The sequence below is a fragment of the Maylandia zebra genome, linkage group LG13 (assembly GCF_041146795.1).
Source record: "Maylandia zebra isolate NMK-2024a linkage group LG13, Mzebra_GT3a, whole genome shotgun sequence".
Lineage (NCBI taxonomy): Eukaryota > Metazoa > Chordata > Actinopteri > Cichliformes > Cichlidae > Maylandia > Maylandia zebra.
The window spans coordinates 29557547-29580621 of NC_135179.1; the positions used below are offsets into that span (position 1 = coordinate 29557547).

Genomic DNA, 23075 nt, shown 5'->3' on the forward strand with positions numbered 1-23075 from the left:
CATAGAGACTCTGGGTTTATACGACATTCACACAAATAAACTTCATCAGTATTTCAACCGCGTCATTCATGCAGATGCACACAATAACAGTGCCGTTTATAATGAATTCACAAATCTGACAGTCGGAGACAAAGGCTGTTTAAAACGTCAGTTTTATCACAAAGAAATGTATCCTCTAACATAATAGTAGCAAATGCAGACAGTGTTTTTTTTTTACTTAGTTTTTAGCTTTAATTTGTCAACCTGCTTCATTAAACAGACAAGAATTGTGTTTGTGTGCTTATTGATGAAGTCACCAACGACAGCGTTCGAAAAACACAGTACGGTAAAATATGTGTTGAACGTGTCACCAAAGTAAATATAATTCTAAAGATGCCGCTGACATGAAATTCTCACCATATGTCAATATCAACCCATCCAATCCACACATGCAAAAAAAATCAAAGCATAGATGTCCATAAATTAATTAATAATGAGAAATGAAGTATTGAACACATGAAGAAAGGGAGGTGCAAAAAGTCATGGAAAGTAGTGACACCAGCTGAAATCTGCCTGTAATTAGAAAGCAGTCCTGCCACTTGGTGCACATTAATATCAGCTGTTTCAGTCCCAACAGATGACCTATAAAGCAGCTGTGTGCCCAGCTGTTGAGTGTGTGTGTGTGTGTGTGTGTGTGTGTGTGTGTGTGTTCCCTAAATCTAACAGAATCTAACTTGATGCTGGCTGTCACTTTCTCAAAACCACAGCCTAACAAGATTCTCGATGCTCTGGAAGCTCTCCTGTTTAGTGACAAATCAGATTCACTTCTCCAAATACCTGAAGATACCTTGTTTAAATTGGACTTTCTGTGTGTGTGTGTGTGTGTGTGTGTGTTTGTTGCCAGGGTTGTGATTTGATTAGGTATTCTTTCCCTGAACAGCGCCGTCATGCATCAACCGTCAGACCACACCGTGACCTTCCTCAAGCGCTCCAGTGTGTGTTGTTTTGTTTGTGTCTCTGTGGATGCATATATTTTGAGTGTGTGTGCGCCCTGGGCTTGGTTTGTGTGAGTTTTGCGTGCTTGCACATCAGTATGCATTACTTGAATTTGTTTGTTTTTGCCTTTATCTATAAGAGTGTGTGTTTGTGTGTTTAATCACGTGAGTGTGTTAAATGCAATGGTATCTCCATGACTGTCAGATAAATGTAACTGGGTGGAAGAGGTGCGTGTGTGGCAGCTTAAGATCTTCACTGTGTGACAAAACCTTTTTGTGTGTGTGTGTGTGTGTGTGTGTGTGTGTGTGTGTGTGTGTGTGTGTGTGTGTGTGTGAGAGAGAGAGAGAGTGTGAGTGTGCGCCTTCGTGCCACCAGCTGAGTGACAGATCGTGTTGAATGGTGCGGAACTGCAGCAGCCGAGCACACTTCACAGCCACTGACTTACTGCGGTGCCACTCAGACACACTCTCACTCACTCACTCACTCACACACACACACACACACACACACACACGGACTTTGTTATGTGTCTCCGGGTAGAGATAGCAGACTGCTGACTTTATGATATGGATGCCTCCGTCTGTGTTGATAATGCATTTTCAACACACTTCTCCTCACTCCACTTCTAAGGACATAATTCACGCACACATCTGGCCCTCCTCCTCCACCTCACTACATCTCCTCTTCCTCTTCCTCCCCCAACTGTCCATCTTTTGTTTCTTCCATTACTTTACTCGTCATCAGTCTTCATGTCATCTTTCTCCTCCATCCCCATCCTTCCTTTGTCATCCTCTCTTCCTATCATTTATCTTCCCTTTATATCTTTTCCCCCCTCCAACTTCTCATCCTCTTCATCCTTCCCCACCCTTCACATCCAGTACTCACCTTTCTCCTACTAATTGGCCCTTGCTCCACTCTGCCTGCACGCCTCCCTGTTTTTTCCTGCTCCGCTCTAACCCAATTGACCTCTCTGTCCTCCCTTTCTTTCCCTCCTCTGTCATCTCTGGCTCTCCTTTCCCCCCCCTTTTTTCCTCCTCTCTTTAATGCAGCTGTCTGTCTTGGGCGTCACTTGTTCATCCCATCATGGCAGCTTTATTATTCTCTTTCATAGCGTTAATAAGGCAGCTGTCAGCCACAAGAAGACAATCCACTCTCAGCAGCATAACTACAGCTACTAATGTTCTCTGCTGCTCCTGATGGTGACATGGCAGTTTCCATCACTAATACAATAAAAGCCACTATTCAAATTAGTACTTTTCAACATTATGATTAGGGCTGCCACAAACGATTGTTTTGATAGTCGACTAGTCACCGATTATTTTTGCGATTAGTCGACTAATCAGATCATCATCCATTGGACGTAAAACGTACAGCTTATTGCACCAGCAGCATCTGCTCTTATATAACTATCATTAGCTTACAGCTTTAAGTGTTTAAGGTCTGTGCTAACTAAAAATAAAGACAAGATGATAGTTTATTAAATTTTAATGAAATTTGCAGATTGTTTCGGTGAAGTTTAATAAACTCCTTGCTATCTAAAATATAACGAAGTATATTCTCGAGCATCTCACACTGGCACTGGCATCCTTGTACATGCAGTGCTGCCATCTTCTGTTTCAGTCCGTTATTACACTCTTAAATCCTGCTACTTATTCCTGCGTCTTTTGTGATCTTACAAAGCTTCAAACGACGCGTCGACTATTAAATCAGTCGTCGACGATTTTGATAGTCGACGTAATCGTGGCAGCCCTAATTATGATGCAGTACAATACGCACTACTCTGCCATCTTGGGTTTTCTTTTTCTTTTTTGTCCCCTTGAATCGTTCATTTGCACATAGAAAGTCGTTCTTGACCTTGCTGCTGGTGACTTCATACCAAACACTATAGCATAATGATTGGGTTATATTTGTAAATAAAATTCTTTCAAAATTCAGGGCCTGCATCCTGTGTAGTTGCATCTTTGCTTTCACTGCTTCTTGCCGGCTACGCTGCATACTGCCGTGTCGTACGCCTCCTCGTGTTTATTCTTCCTCGTTCTGTTATTCGTCCTCTGTTTCTCATCCCTTGGATTTGTCTTCTTTATTTCTCCTTCACTTGCTCGCTTCCACTCCCGCTTTCCCCACCAACCGATTTCCCGCCTTCATCTCGTCCCACTCGTCTCCTTCCACACTATTTGCTTTTCCTCTCGCTCTCTTTAGTGCTGTTTTGTTCTTTGTTTGCTCCATCACCTCAATCTGCCTCTTCTCTTAGGATAAGACATTTGTTTCATCTGCTTCTCCTACGTGTGAAAGAGGACAGTAGACTGTCTGCTGTAAAGTGGCTGAATGCACTCTCAGCGGGTCATCGGCCTGTGTGGAGTCTCAAATTCATGTTTATATACGATGAGTTTATTCGGAAGTTACAGCAACTGAATTAGTTTTTTTACCCTTCAGCCTGAAATGTTGGTTCACTTTGTGAATATGAAAATTTGAGAAAGATGTCACCTAGGGGTTTCAAATTGATACCACATGTGCATCTTTTAAAAATCTCAGACATCTTTTAATATCATTTACTTTGACCTCAAGGTCAAGGTCAGAGGCCTAGTTTTGAACATGATAAGTCGAGAAAGATGACGTGTAGTGTGACAAATATGCAAAAGAAATCAGGCAAATACTTTTTCGTTGCACTGTATGTAAAGAATAATCTGTGTTAGATATTTAGGACCACGATCCATGGGCAGACATGGGGACGCACTGTTTCAAGTAGTGGCTGTTGCTCATGAGAGTAGCAGGTCATCTACCAACCTGAAGGTCGTCGGTTTGATCTCTGGCTGCTCCTGTCATGTTAAAGTGTCCTCGGGCAAGATATTAGCCCCAAGTTACTCTCGGATGTGTTCATCTGAGTATGAATATTTGATAGAAAACACTTTGATGTAGGAAAAGAAAGTGCTTGTATGAATGGGGGCTCAAGTAGAGTAGACGAGTGCTACACAAGAATGAGTCCACTCATTTTTTTTAAAGTAAAATAAATAAATTAAAGGAAGAAAAGATTTGCTCCCAAAAAGCCACTGACAGCAAACATATGCTCACTTACATGCACACTAGTAAACATTTACAGCTGTGTTTGTGCTCTTACACAGATGGGTTCAGTAGGTTTAAAATGCTGCTTGGAGCCAAACACCCTCCACATGAGTAGTAGAGTTTTGAGCCGTGCTCCTCGAGCAGTTAAACCAGTGTAGGCAAAGGGTGTGTTTTGCATATTTAATTGTCTGCACTTATTTCCCAATATTCATTTAATCTGTTCCAAAATATGTAGTAGTTCTGATGAAACTTGATTTAACTTTCTGTTTAAGGCATTGTTCAGTGGGATAATAATCTCCATAGCATTTTAATTTCAAACTAAACTAAACTATATCGTGTGCCCTTTTAATATAATTGCGAACACCACATTATTCGCACATTATTGCATTGTTATTCAGCGGCCCCGACAGCAGCGCCCTTTTTTCTGTCTTGCACATTGTTTGACCTGTTGTGCTGAAGATGGTAGACATCCATAAATACTAAAGGTCATGCCTCTGTGTGCATGTACAATCTGCTGTTTTCCCTTTGAGATGTCAGCCTGTGCTGTCCACTTAATATAAGCTCAGCGTAGAAGCGGAAATGCCAGGTATGCTTTCCAACTCCTGCTTATCGCCTCATCAAGCACTTTCTATAACAGCATTATTTCACACTTTGATGTAATTTGAACGCGGCATGTACCTGGAGAATTTTAACTCCAGTTTCAGGCAACGAGTGAATGAATATTCATACACAGTCTCAGGCAGCTCGTTCCCAGATCATGTCCAGGTCTTTGCCTTATACATTTTGTCTCCTTTTGCACTTGCTGTCATTGGTGTTTATATAATATATATATTATAAAAATATTATAAAGTATAATATATCTATATTTTATATTTGAAATTATATACATATGCACTATATTATATTAAATAAGATATATGTTACAGTGAAGTAGTGAGCCGAACTTCATTTCTTTATATTTTGTTAGATATGGTTCTGGAATGATTCTCTTCTTTGGATGTTTCTGCCTTTTGTTCTGTTGTCGTCAAAATGAATCAACACTGCTTCAATAATGTTGACGTCAGGCTCTGAGGAGCATTAGCAGTGTGTTGTAGACATAACTGCTGGAAAAATCAAGCTTTTGACAATCAGATGCTTTCCAAATCGTATTGCACGGTAGCTCAAAATCTGGTGGCACTGTTCTGCGTTCATAATTACATGAGTTTTGAGCAGGTTCCCACACCACTGACTGTCTCCCCAAACCACGACAGAGCCTCCAGCATGCTTTCACAGACGGGTGTGTAGACTCTTACTGTTGTACCTCTCTCCTGACCACCTTCATACATATTTAAAGGTTTGTGTGAAAATTTTTACATTTTGGATTCATTCATAACCTGTTACCACTGAGCTTCAGTCTAGTTCTTGTGTAATTTGGCATACCTCAGCCTTTTTTGTAGCTTTAACTGAAGAAATGGGAAAAAATTATGTGTTTTTGGCAACAGCTGCTAGTAACACAGTGCCTAAAGATACAGTTCAAAGTGGGTTCTCGGCTACGTTTTCTGTTATGTGTAGACGCAACACTTCACTGGGTCAGTGTTGAGTGGCTCACAGTAAATAAATTAATAATAATAATAATAATTCCTCTCAAATGGACTGGACTGAAAATTTGAAAAAAACGTTTTTGGTCTTTTAATAATTGTTCAAAACCACTTGAAAAAATTACAAGAAATTCTGGTTGTTTGGATACTTCATACAGTCCCGATAAAAGTTTAAGACCATTTAAAAAATGGCAAAAATATCATATTTTGCATGGTTGGATCTTAACAATGTTCCAAGTAGACCTTCAACATGCAACAAGAAGAAATGGGAGTGAGACAAAACATTTTTTGAGCGTGCAATTTATTGAAAACAACGCTTAAATTGAAACAGTACCTGATGCCTTTGAAAGGTCAAATCTGTGCAAAAATGTGGATTCATTGTCATTATCTGTCAGGTGGTCACACTGTCATGACAATCTGATGGCAAAGGCAAAAAAAAATTCCTTTTTTGAACGTGGTCAGGTTGTTGAACTCCATAAGCAGGGTCTCTCACAGCGCGACATCACTGCTGAGGTGGGACGCAGTAAGACAGTCATTTGGAATATTTTAAATGATTCTGAGGGTTATGGAACAAAAAGTCAAGTGGAAGACCCAAAAGAATTTCACCAATTGGCTGTCCATCAAGACACTGGACGATCCTCGACCCAAATTGAGGCCGTTACTGGTGCCAACTGCAGCCCCACAACCATCAGACGGCATCTGACACTCAAGGGCTTCAAAAACAAAAACGTCTTCAAAGGCCTCGTCTCCTTGAACGCCACAGAACTGACCGTTTGGACTTTAAGCACCAAACATGGGGCATTGAAAGGTGGAAGAAAGTTTTCTTCTCTGATGAGAAAAAACTTAACCTTAATGGTCCTGATGGTTCCCAACGTTACTGGCATGACAAGCAGATCCCACCTGAGATGTTCTCTACGCGCCACAGTGGAGGGGGCGCCATAATGATTTGGGGTGCTTTTTCCTTCGGTGGAACAATGGAGCGTCGTTAAACAGCTGCAGGCTATGTCCAGATGTTGCAGAGAGTGTCCATTATGACTGAGGGTCCTCGTCTGTGTGGCAACAACTGGGTTTTTCAACAGGACAGCGCTACAGTACACAATGCTCACAGGACAAAGGACCTCTTCCAGGAGAATAACAGCACTCTTTTGTTGTGTGGCTTCATTTTGGCTGTTTAACATCGCTCAGCTTGATCGAAAGTTGCAACAAAGCCGCTAAACTGGACCTTGCGCTGACATGTTGTGTCTGTTTTTACTCAGCAACTTCTTGTTAAAGGGAGGTAGATTAGACTGAGCAGGCAGTGCTTCACTGTCACTTGGCTTGTCTGTTGAGTACATCAGGGAGGAACTTACAGCAGGCTGCGCCCCAGCGCAGACGTTCCGTGTGACAGCCGTCAGATGGTGGCTTTGACTGGTGTGTATTTGACAGGTGATCTGATTTGACAGCAGCCATAAGAGAGTTTAGTTTGCTTGGTGCATTTCATTCAAACTGCCATCGCCATCAAGTAAAGACTCTATTCACCTGTTTGGGGGGCTGGTTATCGATTGGCGTCTCCCTTCCAATTCCACATTCTCTCTTCAAACGCAGCTGACCCTGACAGCCAGTCACAGTCTGTCGCTGGCCGTCTGTCAGCTGCATCACTTTGTGTCACCTCAGATAACTAATTACAAGGGATACTCGTTTCTCCATAACCAGATTGTGGGCAGGAATGCTCTGCGTGACTGTCAAGCGTTAGGCCACAAATTTTGGCAGCATGTCTTTCCAAATCCTTCCGAATATACAGAAGAAAATTTAAGCTTTTCACCCACAGTGATATTTAGGATTTCCTTATTTATTTCTTCTCTGTTTCACAGCTGCTGTGTGGGATGTAGCATTGAAAGGCTATGTAGTCTCAATTTTGTCACACTCTGCATGCTCTGAAATCAAATGGACAGGCATACAGTAACACGCTCACTTGTTGCTGTCTTCTTGCAAAGGCCCGTGATGGACTTAAGAGAATTTAAGACTAAAGTTCGATCTGTTTTTCTGCGTAAATTTGATAATATACAGCTTTGATGACAAATATTTTAGATCATATTAGATCTTGACTGAATCTACAACATACTGATGCTGTTAAGCCCGGGGTCAGCAACCTTTAAGACCCAAAGAGCCATTTGGACCCGGTTTGCACGGAAAAGAAAACACTGGGAGCCGCAAATCCTTTTTGACATCTAAAATGAAGATAACACTACACACATTGTTTTTTACCTTTATGCTTTGTATAAACAACTATAGTGTGTTGCTTATGAAATCCATGAAAGGCTACAAAGTAAATGCAATTTTATTTATTTAATGAACACATTTTGAACTCTTAAAAAATTATAACAAAAAATAAAAACATCCAGTTGAAGGTCTCTCTTAAATGAATTAAAAAGCTGAACTTAAATTATCCATGTCGCAAACAAAAACTGATCCATATATCGCCTTTGGGCTTTCGGAGCATGTAGAGCCTTGACCTGAATTTTAAAAATAATCGGAAAAAAGTGAATAATAAATATTTGCAAAATATCTGCATAAATATTTATTTTACCTGGTTAATGTGTATGGCGGGGCGTGGCCTGCAGTGCCGCTGCAGGAGAGGTGGTCGCACCTGAGCGTCATCTGCAATCAGGCTTCGCCGCCTTAAAGTCTGCGCTCTCTCTGCTGTTGTGTTATGTGTCGGGCTGTGTGCTGGAAAGCTAAAGCCAGCTGCATGTGTACAGCAACCGTGTGTGAAAAGTGGTTAATAAAGAGAAGCTGTAAAGCATGTTCATGCAAACGTTGTCGGGTCTGCCGTGGTATGTTTACAATGGGACTCCTGCTCCTAACCTCTGCACACAGCTTCTGCAGACCGGGGCTGTACGAAGTCACTTTCATCTTTACGCAGGACTGTAAGCTGCCGTCTGTGAGGTGTGAGCGGGTTTTTTTTATATTTGTATTTTATCATTATCTCTTTTATTGAGAAAGCAATTGAACATAACAGTGGTATGGCTTTTTACACTCTTTGCTTTCACATTTTTTAGATTATAATTGAAAAGAAAAAAGAGAAAAAAGAGAAAAAAGATGAGAGAAAAGAATAAAAAGACTTGCGTTAGGAGGTAGCAAGGCAGGTAAGTTCACATAATACTCAGGGCTTTAACGTAAAAAAAAAAAAGCATGGTTCATAAAAAAATCACACCTCACAGGCTTAACATGTCCATTTAGACCATATTCTGCAAAAGGTATTCCTCTGAAGTTTAAGAGAAAATGACAATTGTTCCATCGTATAGATCTCTTGTACAGAATGTATCCAATCTTCCATCGTTGGTGGTTCAGGCTTAAGCCCTCTCCTCGTAAGGGGCTTCTTACTTGCAGCCAGTAGGATATACAAGAGTCTTCTATCATTGGAATTCAGTTTATCCACTGGTACATTACACAAAAATATGGTCTCAAAGGTTAAAGGAAAAACAAATGAAAAAACATTTTGTAGATGTTCATGGATTAGAGACCAATACTGGCGAATAACTTTGCAATCCCAAAAGATATAGAAACCATCTCCCCCACATCTCCAACATTTGTCACCAGTTCCCCGATATGTTTGTTGAGCAGGTGTGATGAAAAATTTCCTGATGCTTTCTTCAGCAAAATTCACGCCAAACATTAGACTCAGTGGTAGCCCACTGTATCTTGCATGCGTGGCCCCAACACTCCTCTATAATTGACAAATTACCTTCTTTTTCCCACATTGCTTTAATATACATAGTGCGGTTAATACGGAAAAATAATACTCTTTGACAACTAGAGGGTTCATCGTTAGCAATCCTAAAAGCACACAAAACAAGCATTTTATCAACACAAGAAAAATCCTGAGAACCTTCCAGTTGCATTTTCAAACTAAATTGAATAAGCTTTTAATTAAGTATGGTACACTTTGTTAAAAAAATGCTGAATCCCAGTTGCCTCACCATTTGCTGTTGCAGAGCAAAATTTGACATAAGGGTCTTCTTTATATTAAGTTCTTTGAATGAATAAATAAATAAATAAATAAATAAATAAATAAACCAATTAACAAATTTGCAAAAGTGATGAGAATTTAATTAATGGTGGCCTTGAGAGGTCAAACTGCAATTTAAGAAAATGCCACATGAGAAGAAAGAAAAGCTCTGCAAAAGCACACGAAACACAACAGAAGGTGAATAAAAAGTATTGGAAATTATAAAAATCTGCACCAAAAACACAATAGACTGAATGTTTTGGGTCCAAAACAGCTGCGAAAGTGACAAGCTAGCAATAAACGGCTAATAGCAAACATGTAGCTACAGTACTGTGTGACTCGTGCAATTAAAACATACATTACCTGCATCTTTTTCTGTCACAACACCAATGGATCATTTCAGTGAATCCTTCTCATGTTGTAGTTTCTGTCACATTAACGTTTCCCCAGAAACACTCCTGTTGTGCTTTATTTCTGTTTTGTTAGCTTTTGCAGGTGTTTTCTTAAGTTGCAGTGCCCTTGACCTCTCAGGGCCACCGTAGATTTTGGTTTTTGGTTTGAATTGTTTTTTCTTTTTTCAATCCATTATTTACAGTGTTTTCTCTGTTTACTCTGTCACCATTTGCTGCCTCCCACCTCCCCAATCCCCTTTTTATTCTTTTATATTGATTTAAGATTTATCTCATAAGATAAACTGGGAGGATTTTTTAATAGAAATTTTCAACATTTCTAACTGTACAGAAATTTATCATGCAGTTATTGGCCACTAACTTAAGTGAATCTTACTAATATGTATTCCTCAACCTTAGTTTCATTATTGCTTTTCCTTAAAAATTCCCTAGAATGGTCCTTTACTGTTTCCCAATATGAATGCATTGCACAGTCCAACCTCTGGCTGCTGTACAGAGATGCTCCTTCCTTCTGCAGTTCATGCGCTGCTGTTCACACTTTGCTGCAGTCCCAACACACATCAATTTACAGCCAATGCATTCCTGATTAGGCATGGACACGGTAATTGTTTTCATTGCCTTGGATTGGAACAACATAGAATCGAATGTGCTCCATCGATCTTTTGTTGGGGGGCCAATTGGGTTTGTTACCAGTGTTGTAGATCTCTCTTGGCCCATGCATTACCCTTTTAGACTCTCTCTCTCTCACCACTTCTTTTTCTCCGATGTTCCACTGTCTGTCTCCACACCCCTTCACTCTTGTGTCTTCCCTGAACATTAATCCCCATCTTTCTCTTCCTTGCTGTCGTTCTTTCATTAGCCGCTTTCCTTGTCTTCTTCTCCTACCTGCACTACTTTCCAATTCTGCTCAACTTATCAGGTTTAAAGCTAAATTAGCATGATTACATATCAGTAACCAATATCACCAAGGTAGTATATCCCTGATAAACTTCTAAAATATGACAGGCTGATTGAATAGAGGCCATGAAAGAGCTTAAGGAATGATGATGCGAGAAACATTATGCCAAAAATGATGCTGTGCATCTTGTGGACATGGCCACCATCACGGCCAATAGAACTTGTGTTAAAATTCGTCTTCTCTGTTCTGGGGTTTTATATGTCAGGACATAACAAATATCTAGTTTTTTACAAGCTCTTAAAATAAAGCGAATAAAACCTGAAATGAACAACATATAACATGTTACACTGTTGGTATTGATTTAACAAAAACTAAGCCAGAATGCAGAAACAAGCATGAAAATCTAATAACAGCCTATAATTATATAGCTTAGATAGAACTTGACTGCATGCTGAGGTGGCAGTTCAGCCATTTGATTCATGTCACAGCAGCTCATGAGTGAATGAACATGGTGTAATACAAGTACTTTAAGAAGTACATTTTTCCAAACACTTACATTTACTTAGATTTACTTGAGTAGGGTTAGGGGTTGCCACTTTAGCATGCAGTCAAGTTCTATACTCTTGCTAAGGACCTACTAATTTTATTCAGGTGTTGCAACAGGGACACATGGAAAGGTTTCAGGATACCGGGCCTCGAGGACTGGAGTTTGAGACCCCTGGCTTAGACTTTCCAACGCCTTGATTCTTTTTTTTCTTTTGTTGTAGAATTGCTGCTGTGGGAGATAATCGTAACTGGCCTGGTTCTTACACAGTGCTTTTCTATTCTACTTGACTACTCAAAGTGCTTTATACAGCATCCCTCATTCACCCATTGACGCCTATTGATACCAGCCTTTCTTCTACGTCCAATTGCTGTCTATCTAACATTCGTGCGCATCAGAGAGCAACTTGGGGTTCAGTATGTTGCCCAAGGGCACTTTGGCATACACACTGGAGCAGCCAGGGGATTGGACCAAGAGCCTTTCAGATAGTGTATAACCTGTATTTCCTGAGCCTTGGTGCCAAGAATCTTTCTTTGTATTCCAGAATGTTGATTCTTTAGTGGGAGAAACATTTTTGTCTCTCATTCAAGTCACTCCCTCAGTCTCCATATTGGAATTTCTTTACTTGGATGACCAACATACCATTGTACTGTATCACCCCAATCATGCCTGGGATCTTTGTCCTGTTTACAATGACCCAACTGTTAGAGTGAATTGTTAAATGTTGTCATTTTTATGCTTGCCAACTCTGATGAAAGAAATTCCACTGTCCTTCCCCCCCAAATTCTCGAGGTTCTGGATGGGGGGGCTGTAATGTTTTATTGCAGATACATCCTATCTGGAAGATCTGCTTCTTTTGATGTAAGCTTCCTGCGTTTACGACCCTTTGGTCAGCAGGAGGTCTGACACACACACACACACACACACACACACACACACACACACACACACACACACACACACACACACTTAAATACAGAAGTTCACACATATACATACAATGCCTTGTCTTAGAACCATGTGGGCGTGGCTTTGTTCTGAAGTGGTTTGTGTGAACTGTGTCTCAATAAAAAGGGCAGCAAGGGAGGTCGTCGTCGAGGTCATTTTCGTGGTGGACACAGGCCTCCCTTGTGCAAGTGATCGATCGACTGTCTTGTTTTCTTCATGATGAATAAGTCTCTAGAATTAGCGGGGCTTGTGGAAACACAGACCCAACACCAACTTTGGCCAGGCTTTAGAAGTCGGAAAGATGGCCTCGCATGACACTAGAATACTTACTTACGCTGCCTGTCATTCTACTTTTAAGTACCCGTACAAGTCAGCCAGCAGACTGAGAGCAAAGTGCTCTATTGGGGTGATACAGTACAATAGTATGTAAGATAAGATGGGGGCTAATTATTTAAGACCTTATGAGGAGAATGATTTTAAATTTGATTCTGGATTTCACAGGGAGCCAATGAAGAGAAGCCAATATCGGGGAAATATGTAATTTCTTTCTAGTATCTGTCAGTACACTCTAGAGCATTTAGGATGAATTGAAGGCTTTTAAAGGAAATTTTTAGGACATTATTTGAAAGGTAACATCCTCTAGTTTCTGAATATTTAACATCTGTCTAAACCAAAACCCAACAGCTAACAAAAACTGACTCTGCTGCCACAGATACCAAGTAATTCTGTAGGAAAATGCGTTCTGACAGTTGTTTCTGTTACGGCCGAGAGGGCCAGGCTGTGGGTGTGGACTCAAATGCAGACACAGAGGGGAGGCAAAACGGGCGTGAACACAGTGCTTTATTTACAGTACCTAGTTAAATTACAAAGCAGGAAACTATGAATGCTATGAACTGTGGAAGCTATGAACTGAGAACTGTGAGGCCAAACTATGAACATGAAACTCTGAGTGCTATGACTAGGTGCAAGATTTCATAGACGGATCCTGGGAATGGAAAAAGGGGCAGCGGCTTGGGTGGAGGTACACAGTCACTATAATGAGAAGAGACAGGCAGTCAGTAGCGGTCTAGTGAATCGTAGCCAAAGGATTAGACTGTGGTGTTTTGGGCTTACGCGTTGCAGGTGAAAGTGTCATGTGAGGAGGGGGTGTCCAAGGGGGTCCGGGTGAGGAGTGTCCAGAGAGGGTCCAGAATATACTTGGAGCAAGGGACCTGGCAGGGAGGCAGGCAGGTGGAGTCTTATGATGATAAGGAAGCAACCAGATGACAGAACCAGTGTCCAGGCGGAGATGAGTGTAGTTCAGCTTGTGAAGCGTGACGGCCAGGTGGGTCCTATGACAAAGAAAACACGGTGAGGAGAAATGCAATTGTTAAGAGGCTCTCACAAGGGCTTGGCGGCGTAGCACTAACGTGAGTTAGCAGTAGATCTGGCAGAGGTCTGTTGTGAGCGCTGGTCTTATATGCTGGTGACTTGATTGGAATCAGGTGTGAAAGCTGATTGGAGTCTCTGCCTGAAGGTGGAGCCCAGCAGAGTGGAAAAACCCCGCACTCACCTGGACCAGGACAGTTTCTCTCCAATTAAGTTCAGTGATTGTAAGATACATTCCTAAAACATATCTCAATATAATACATATTGAGCTGCACCACAAACCTTATTCTCTTAAGTTGGGATTAATTCCTTTCTTTTGCTGATTCACTGCTTCACTTTGTGAAACACAACATTTAGCAACTGATCCTGCCAGCAGGAATGTACATTACATCAGCCCGTGCATATATGCAGGCTAGTAAGTCATTAAAGCATCAAACACTTCATGTTGTCATGGTCTCGCTGGCAGACCGTGGGGATGTGGGGAAAGGAGGACCCAAAATGCAGGACTCTACAGTGCAACAGTGTTTATTTACAGTGGTGACAATCCGAACAACAATAAATCCCCCCGTGCGATCCCAACTCCCGTTCCGTGTCTTCTCCTTTATCCCGTGCTCCGTGCTCTGTCTCCGTTCCCTGTGTACTCTCCGTGTGCTGCCTCCTGGTCGCCACAATTCCTCCTGAGGAAACACGCATACCAAAGGCAGCCGTGAGTACAAAACCTAACAGTAGACTTGCACTAACCTTGCACAATACACTTAAGACTGACGGGAAGTCACTCAACGATCCAGCGTCGAGGAGCTCTCAGCCACACTGTTTTGAAGCTCCTCTGACGAGGCTTGATCGGCGCCAGGTGTGTGTGGATTCCTGGGTGGGACCGGTCAGCTGGCAGGGCCACACCCACCAGGCCTAAAAGTGCCTGCCACGACCGCACCCTCACATACACAAGCACACACCCCTAAACACCTGACAGTACACCAACACGGAAAAAACAGGACAGCAGACACAACCATAATAACAACAACCACAATAATGATGATAATAATAATAATAATAATAACTACAATAGTAGTCCACACTGCTCACGGACCCCGAATCCCTGGAACTGGGTCCGTGACACATGTAGTGTCGTAGCAGTCAAAATTGCCTCAGGATCCATAGATGAAATCATACTCTGTTAAGATATTCATTGTGTGTACTCATGTTGTACAGTGTTTAACTGCATTATGGTTACTGTGGTTTAACAGAGACAGTATTTTAGTTGCCACCACAAGGAGGCACTGTTTCATTGTAAGAGCACGGATGCTGCGTCATCACGCCCCTAAGAAAAAAAAAAGTATACCACAACGAAAATGGCACCCATGAGAAAAGTTTTGCCGCGTGTTAATGAGGAATAAAGTTCCCAAAATATTAAGGACATTTTTGCCTCCGTCGTCATTTTCCTTCGAGTTGATCGCTGTCGGTGCTGCAATACTCAACAGGTTATGGGCCCAGGGCCGACTCGAAGAAGAGTTTTTTCTCATGAAGATCCGGAGCCAAAACGGATAACGGGCTAACGACTAAAGAGCAACATGGATCAACGCGGAGCAAGCAGGCTGCCTCGACTCATGTTTGACGGAGATGAGACCAGGTATGAACTTTGGGAAACTAAGGTGCTAGGATATTTGCACTTGTTGGGATTAAAAGACACCGTTCTGAAGGAACCGAACGGCGCGGCTGAAGTAGCAGCAGACGGTAAGAAGAACGCCGACGCTTACGCCGAGTTAATCCAATTCTTGGATGATAAAAGCCTCTCACTGATTATGAGAGATGCCCCTGATAATGGGAGAAGAGCATTAGAAATACTAAGGGACTACTACGCGGGAAAGGGGAAGCCCCGAATCATCAACCTGTACACCACGCTATCGTCGCTTCAGAAAAAGAGGGAAGAGACTGTCACAGACTATGTCATCAGAGCAGAGGCCGCCATTACAGCACTGCGCAATGCGGGTGAGACTTTAGGTGATGGATTGTTAATTGCTATGGTTTTAAAAGGTCTACCTGAAAGTTTTAAGCCATTTGCAATACACGTTACTCACGATAAAGACGATATGACATTTGCTGAGTTCAAAACAAAGCTACGAAGTTTCGAAGACACTGAAAAGTCGAGTGCATCGGAGTATAGCGACAACGTAATGAAAACAGGAGGAAGAACCGGCCGTGAGCACACGAGATCCAGCGCACAATACAGAAACAAGAACGATGAGGACATTGTGTGTTTCAAGTGCGGACTAAAAGGCCACCGAGCAAAAGCGTGCAGACGGAGGACGTGGTGCAGTCATTGCAAAAACAGCACACACAGTGACACCACATGTAGACATAAAGACAAACAAGATGGCGCGCGGAAGGTCGCAGATGAAAGCGGCAACGGACCCAAACCAGAAACGTCGGATTATGCCTTCAGGATTAAGGGAGTAAACAACAAAGTCCAGCAGTCAGCGTACAGCATTGAGGAGAAAGGCCTGTTGGTGGACACTGGGGCTACCTCACACATCATTAACAGCATCGCCAAGTTCAAGAGCTTCGACGACGCGTTCAGACCGGAGTCACACAGCGTAGAACTGGCAGACGGTACCCAGTGCAGAGGCGTCGCCCAACAGAGGGGGGACGCAGAGGTGTTCCTGATTGACAATACAGGCCAGCGACGCAAAGCAACGCTGAAAGATGCGCTGTTTATTCCATCATACCCCCAGAACATATTCTCTGTAAAGTCAGCCACTGCATTAGGAGCAACAGTCACCTTTAAACAAGGGCAGGACACGTTGACCCACAAAGACGGTACTAACTTTAACATTCATGTGTATGGCAAGTTGTACTATTTGCAGACTGAAGTTGAGGGTAATGATAAGTGTAACACCTGTCATGACATACAGGCATGGCATGAGATATTAGGTCATTGCAACTATGAAGATGTAGTAAGATTGCAAGGTGTGGTTAACGGTATGCAGATTAAGGGGAGAACCGATAGACCTGAAAAGGAATGTGAAGTGTGTATCCAGGGAAAGTTTGCACAAACCCGAAACAGAGATCCTGATACAAGAGCAAAGGCTCCTTTACAAATGGTACACACAGATTTAGCAGGTCCGATAGCCACTGAATCTATTGATGGGTACAAATATGTGCAGTCATTCACTGATGATTATTCAAACTCAGTGTTTGTATATTTCCTGAAGACGAAAACTGATACAGTGCAGGCAACAGAGAAATTTCTAGCGGATGTTGCACCATATGGCAACGTAAAATGCATTAGATCAGACAATGGGACAGAGTTCACATGCAGAGATTTCCAAACCCTGTTAAGGAAAAATGGCATTAAGCATGAGACATCAGCCCCGTACTCACCCCATCAGAACGGTACCGCCGAGAGGGGGTGGCGTACTCTTTTCGAGATGGGCAAGTGCATGCTAATTGAGAGTCAGCTACCGAAATGCCTATGGAACTATGCCATTCAAACTGCTGCTGTAACACGGAACAGATGCTTTAATAAGCGAACAGGGAAAACACCCTACCAAATGCTGACAGGTAAAAAGCCAGACTTGTCAAAAATGCAGAAATTTGGGTCTGCATACAAACAGGACAAGGGGAAACTTGATTCAAAATGTGACCAAGGTTTCTTTGTAGGTTATGATAAGAACAGTCCCGCCTACTTAGTTTACCACCCTGAAACTGAGAAAGTTCAGAAACATAGACTTGTTAAGTTTGTGAGCAAAGTAAATGTAGAAAGACAAACACAGACAGATGAGGGAGAACTAAATGATGACTGTAGCAGAGTAAGACAGCCTATGGCTAACAGACCTTCAGAGAAAGGTGACAAGGACAATGAGGTTCCAGAACCTATTGTGACAGACACAAGTCCACAAAGTGGTATACCTGATGAGCGTGAACGAAAAGAGACAAATGTGACAAGTGATGGATTTGTCAACAAAAGGTATCCTCTTAGGGAGAGAAGAAAACCGGGACATTTAAATGACTTTGTAGCTGCCAACAGTGGCTGCGATGAGATCCACACCACCATAGACTACTGCTACAGGGCAGTGTGTGGTGTCCCAAACACATTTGAGGAAGCCATAGAATCAGCTAACTCAAAGAACTGGATCAAAGCCATGGATGAAGAAATTCACTCGTTACGGGAAAATGACACTTTTACCCTAACCACTTTGCCAAAGGGAAAGAAAACAGTGGGGGGGAAGTGGGTTTATTCCGTTAAGAGTGACATTGAGGGAAACGACCGATACAAGGCAAGGTTCGTAGCCAAAGGTTACAGCCAACAGTTGGGGATAGATTATGGAGAGACATTCTCACCAACAGCCAACTTAACCAGCATAAGAGTTTTGTTACAGAAAGCAGCGCAGGAGAGCCTGTTACTCCATCAAATGGATGTGAAGACAGCATATTTACACGCTCCCATTGATTATGAAATCTACATTGATCAGCCAGAAGGTTATGAAGAGGGAGAAGGGCTAGTCTGTAGATTACAAAAATCCTTGTATGGGTTAAAACAATCTGGTCGTAACTGGAATAGGATCTTGCATGAATACCTAACAGCGAACAGTTTCAGGCAAAACCCAGCAGACCACTGTGTTTATACCAAAGAGACAAAAGATGGTAAGGTGATTATGATCATCTGGGTGGACGACCTGATAATTGCTGCTGGCAATGAAAAGGTAATGAAGGATGCGAAAGAAATGCTTTCAGTCAAATTTAAGATGAAAGACTTGGGCAGACTTAAGCATTTTCTGGGTATTGATTTCACTCAGTCTGATGGATGTGTAACAATGTCACAAGAAACCTATGTCAACAAGATACTGATGAGGTCTAACATGCAGAACTGTAAACCCAGAGGAACTCCCTGTGATCAGAAGTTGTGTTACACAGAAGGTGCTACTAAGATAAGAGATGTGAGGATGTATAGAGAGGCTGTAGGCAGTCTTATATACCTTGCATCAGGTACCCGTCCTGACCTGAGTTTTGTGGTAAGCAAGTTATCGCAACATTTCCATGAGCCTACAGAAGAACAGTGGGGAACTGTGAAACATGTGTTGAGATATCTCAAAGGGTCCAAAGATAAGAAGTTGTGTTTTAGAAGAAACACAGATGAAAATTTGGGTCTAGTGGCCTACAGTGATGCTGACTGGGCAGGTGATACTGCCGACAGACGCAGCACTACTGGTTACTGTGTACGTCTATGTAACAACAGTTCTTTAGTTTCATGGAAGACCAAGAAACAGCCCACTGTGGCGCTCTCTACCTGTGAAGCAGAGTATATGGCTCTGGCTTCCACAATGCAAGAGTGTATATATTTAGAACAGCTTTTGAAAGGTATAGATGACTACAGCTACACTCAAACAATAGTGTACGAGGACAACCAGGGAACAATTGCCCTGGCTAAAAACCCTGTGAGCCGACAGAGGTGCAAACATGTGGACATTAAATATCATTTTGTAAGGTCCATTGTAAATGAAGAGAAAATGTGTCTGTTATATTGCACCACTGAAGAAATGGTTGCAGATGTTATGACCAAACCTGTTTCTAAGCTAAAACTTGCTAAGTTTGCTAACGTTATGTTTGGTGCTTAAAAGAAAAAAAAAGAGAGAGAGAGAAAAAAAAAAAAGGGAAGTGTGGTAGAGATTGTACAACTGTTTATCGTTTATTGTACAACTTTTCTTTGATTCCAGCAACCTGAGTACAAGAGGGGGTGTTAAGATATTCATTGTGTGTACTCATGTTGTACAGTGTTTAACTGCATTATGGTTACTGTGGTTTAACAGAGACAGTATTTTAGTTGCCACCACAAGGAGGCACTGTTTCATTGTAAGAGCACGGATGCTGCGTCATCACGCCCCTAAGAAAAAAAAAAGTATACCACAACGAAAATGGCACCCATGAGAAAAGTTTTGCCGCGTGTTAATGAGGAATAAAGTTCCCAAAATATTAAGGACATTTTTGCCTCCGTCGTCATTTTCCTTCGAGTTGATCGCTGTCGATGCTGCAATACTCAACATACTCTCCACTGAAATCAAATGTAATAGAATTGTTGAGGTCATGTTAGTAGGGTGAGTCAAAATGCCAACTTCTTGGTTCTGCTGTGGAAGTCACAGAATGTACTCGATGGCCCATATAATGAGGATATGATTAACTAAAAGTCATCCTGACAAACTTGCAGTAGAAAAGGTTTGCAGACTATAGCTGCATTAAAAGGAGATTACTCATCTTAGGGCCAGTTGCTCTCATTGATGATCCAATCTAGTATTTTTAATAAGGATCAATATTGGATTGTTATACAGAATCGTGAAAGGTCTAGTCTCTATGGATGTAATTACCATCTACAGTCTAGCAATGTTATAATTTTGATCAAATACCCTGCTTGAACAAATCAAATATTATATTTTATATCAATATTATATATATATTTCTCTTTTCTCTTTGTTCTCCTCAACAGGCAGAGTACAGAGGCAGTCCTAAGAACGGCACAGAGTCAGCCGTGGACCTGCTGGGTCTGGGTAAGCCATAAACAGCCTTCTTACAGCTCACAGGATAATAAACCTTAGGCTATATGCTGACTTGTCAAACTGTATTTAAATGTCTGCCTAATGCTTCTGACATGTTTGTTAAACTACTTAAGTTGGAAGATGTTATAATATTTTTTGATTGATATAGCAATGATTGGAGGTTAAGTAATGTCTGACGTTATCAGAGGGAGGTTTCATGCCGTCAGGCTTTATTTGGATCATGCAGAGAGGACTTTCATTACATTTTGATGACTTGGTATACCATCTGGCTGTTAATGCATCAGTGACTTCAGCCATGTAAGCCTACAGGTAAAACCATCGAACAGTCTACACACTGATGTACCCGATGCAGATATCAAGCATGTAAGACAAAGTAAAATGAAGCAGGTTTTACTGGATATTTTGTGATGTGAGTGGTAACCACAGGAAATGGATATCCTCGACTGAGTCATCAGCTGAATACAGGGGTTAAAATTCTCGAGCGTTCTGGTGTTTTAGATCATTATAGGACAATATATGACTATGTGTAATTATGCCTGTGGTAAATATTCTTGCTTGTCTTTTTTAACTCTCCCATAGAAAACATCTGCTCGTACATGTGTGAATGTAGCCTGGAACCACATTTCATTTGGAAAAAAAAAGATTTTTGAAAAAAGTGTATGTTGTGGTGTAAAAAAGTTTGCAGTAATTTGAAAAATGCACTGAAGCAGGGATCTTGTCTTTGTTTTCACATCATCATCGTGATCTAATGGGCTAGTTAGTCGATTGTTTCACATCAGTAGACTCATTACATTGCATATTGCTGTTAAGAAACCACACGCGTCAAAGACAAGCATCAAAGAGTAAAGCTTCTTTGAAGCTTTGAAAGTTGTGTTTGACTTGAAATCCGGCAGCCTAATTGTATCAGACTGAGGAACCAGCGAGTGATGCATTTTCTGTGGACGGTCCTTTCATGTAATGTAAATGCGAGGATTTACATTTGGCAACGATCGCATTGTGTTTCTGAAATGGTTCATGATTTCTGGGATGGCCATGATTCATTGTGCTTGTGTTACCAGTTTAGCATCTTATACAGAAAAAATAGTAATAATAATAATGGATTGCATTTATATAGTGCTTTTCGGGACCCCTCAAAGCACTTTACAATACCACTATTCATTCACTCTCACATTCATACACTGGTGAAGGCAAGCTACAGTTGTAGCCACAGCTGCCCTGGGGCAGACTGACAATACATCGAAGAAGTGGGGACATCTTGCCCTTAGTGGTGCAGCATCCCTTCCCCTTTTACATGCAGATTCATAACCATGGAAGAGAGAGATGGCAGAAGGATCAGCAGATACAACATTACAATATTTGATGTCTGAGTCCCACATAAGTTTTGTTGCTTGGTGTCTAACTAATCTTAAAGCCCTCGCATGTCCTTCAAGATTTCTCTCATTCTTAGTCACGCAATGAAGACTCTTCAAAATCACGCCAAACACAGAGATGTCTAAAGTTTTGGACATGAACAGAAATCTCGCTGAACTCCAGAAGTGGATAAATTATTGAAAAAAAATCAATTTACTACGACACAAAGGCCACACGCGCATGATTAAACTTGTTCAAATAAGTGATGTGTTGGCTCAGTTGGGATTATATCATGAGAAAATGTATCCTACAGAAAAATAAATATTTGTCTCATCTTTCCTGCATTCTGCTTCACTTTCTCTTTCTTTTATGTAAATAGAGACATTTCCACTATCTGCTGATGCAAAAAAGATACAAATTGAAGCATAAACATTTAGCAAGAGACAGAAAACTGATTCTGAAAATCCTCTACATGTCTCTTCCATTGGTGTTTTGTTTGTTGTCTAATCACAAGCAGTTTCAATTCATGTCCAAAATATATAATTTGTCCCTGCTTTAAGCCCTGATATTGGCAAAGAACAAACACGTATCGACTCTAAAGCGCTCGGGGTCTGACCAACAATCGGTCTGACTTTAATGCCTACTGTGGGCAGCAATCTACTAACACATGTGGTGTAGTATAAAACCAACAGAGAAAATAATAAATTCACAAATGATACAAGTGTTAACAAAAAAGCCAGTTATGATTTAACAAGTAAAACAAGTAAATGTTAAAAATAGTAGATACTATATAGCTACTATATTTACACATGTTTTAAAGACCAGGGAAGTTGTGATATTCCAGTAATGTTTAGCAACTGGGACGGTTTTATATAAAGCACTCAACAACAACATGTAAAAGCCACAAAGCTATAGTTTGAATTTAGAAGGGGGGATAATCTAGACACATTTTTGGACTGTTACATTTTAGGCCATAACATTAAAAAATGTTCAAGGGCATTAAAGGCTTCACAGCCACAGAAGAATAAGGATGTGAAGTCCTGGCTGAAAAAAGTAAACTACAAGAAGAACACTCAGGAGCTCCTAATGGAAGCAAATAACCACTTTCCAGACTAGAAGTGAACATCAGAGATGCACTGAAATGTACAAGTGGACTCACAGCGTATCCAAAAAGTATTCACAGCGCTTCAGTTGTTCCACAGACGTCTTCCAAAATGGATTAGATTTATTTTTCACAATACCCAATAGTGAAAAAGTTCAGAAGTGTTTGCATGAAATTCTTACAAATTTGTTAAAACAAAGAAAAAAATATGATGTAGCGCGTACATAAGTGTTCACGGCTTATAATATGCTGTTAGCCTGGTTAGTATAGTGGTATCAGTACCACAGTACAGTGGAAGTAATTCATTGCA

The 23075-nt window shown here is 41.3% G+C and overlaps 1 protein-coding gene and 1 long non-coding RNA gene across 5 annotated transcripts in view; one reads left to right on the forward strand and one right to left on the reverse strand.

The window, feature by feature from the left end:
- Positions 1-23075, forward strand: part of LOC101483689 (stromal membrane-associated protein 1) — a 145483-nt gene that overhangs the window by 74398 nt on the left and 48010 nt on the right. For all 4 annotated transcript variants that reach the window (XM_024804617.2, XM_024804618.2, XM_024804619.2 and 1 more), the window contains one exon: positions 20244-20304. In XM_024804617.2, coding sequence (XP_024660385.1) covers positions 20244-20304 — 61 coding nt within the window. The remainder of the gene's footprint in view (positions 1-20243; positions 20305-23075) is intronic.
- On the reverse strand, positions 14278-14747 carry LOC112435717 (uncharacterized). Its single transcript, XR_003024749.2, has 2 exons — positions 14535-14747; positions 14278-14445 (listed from the first exon to the last, which is right to left on the reverse strand). It is a non-coding gene; the product is annotated as an uncharacterized LOC112435717 (long non-coding RNA).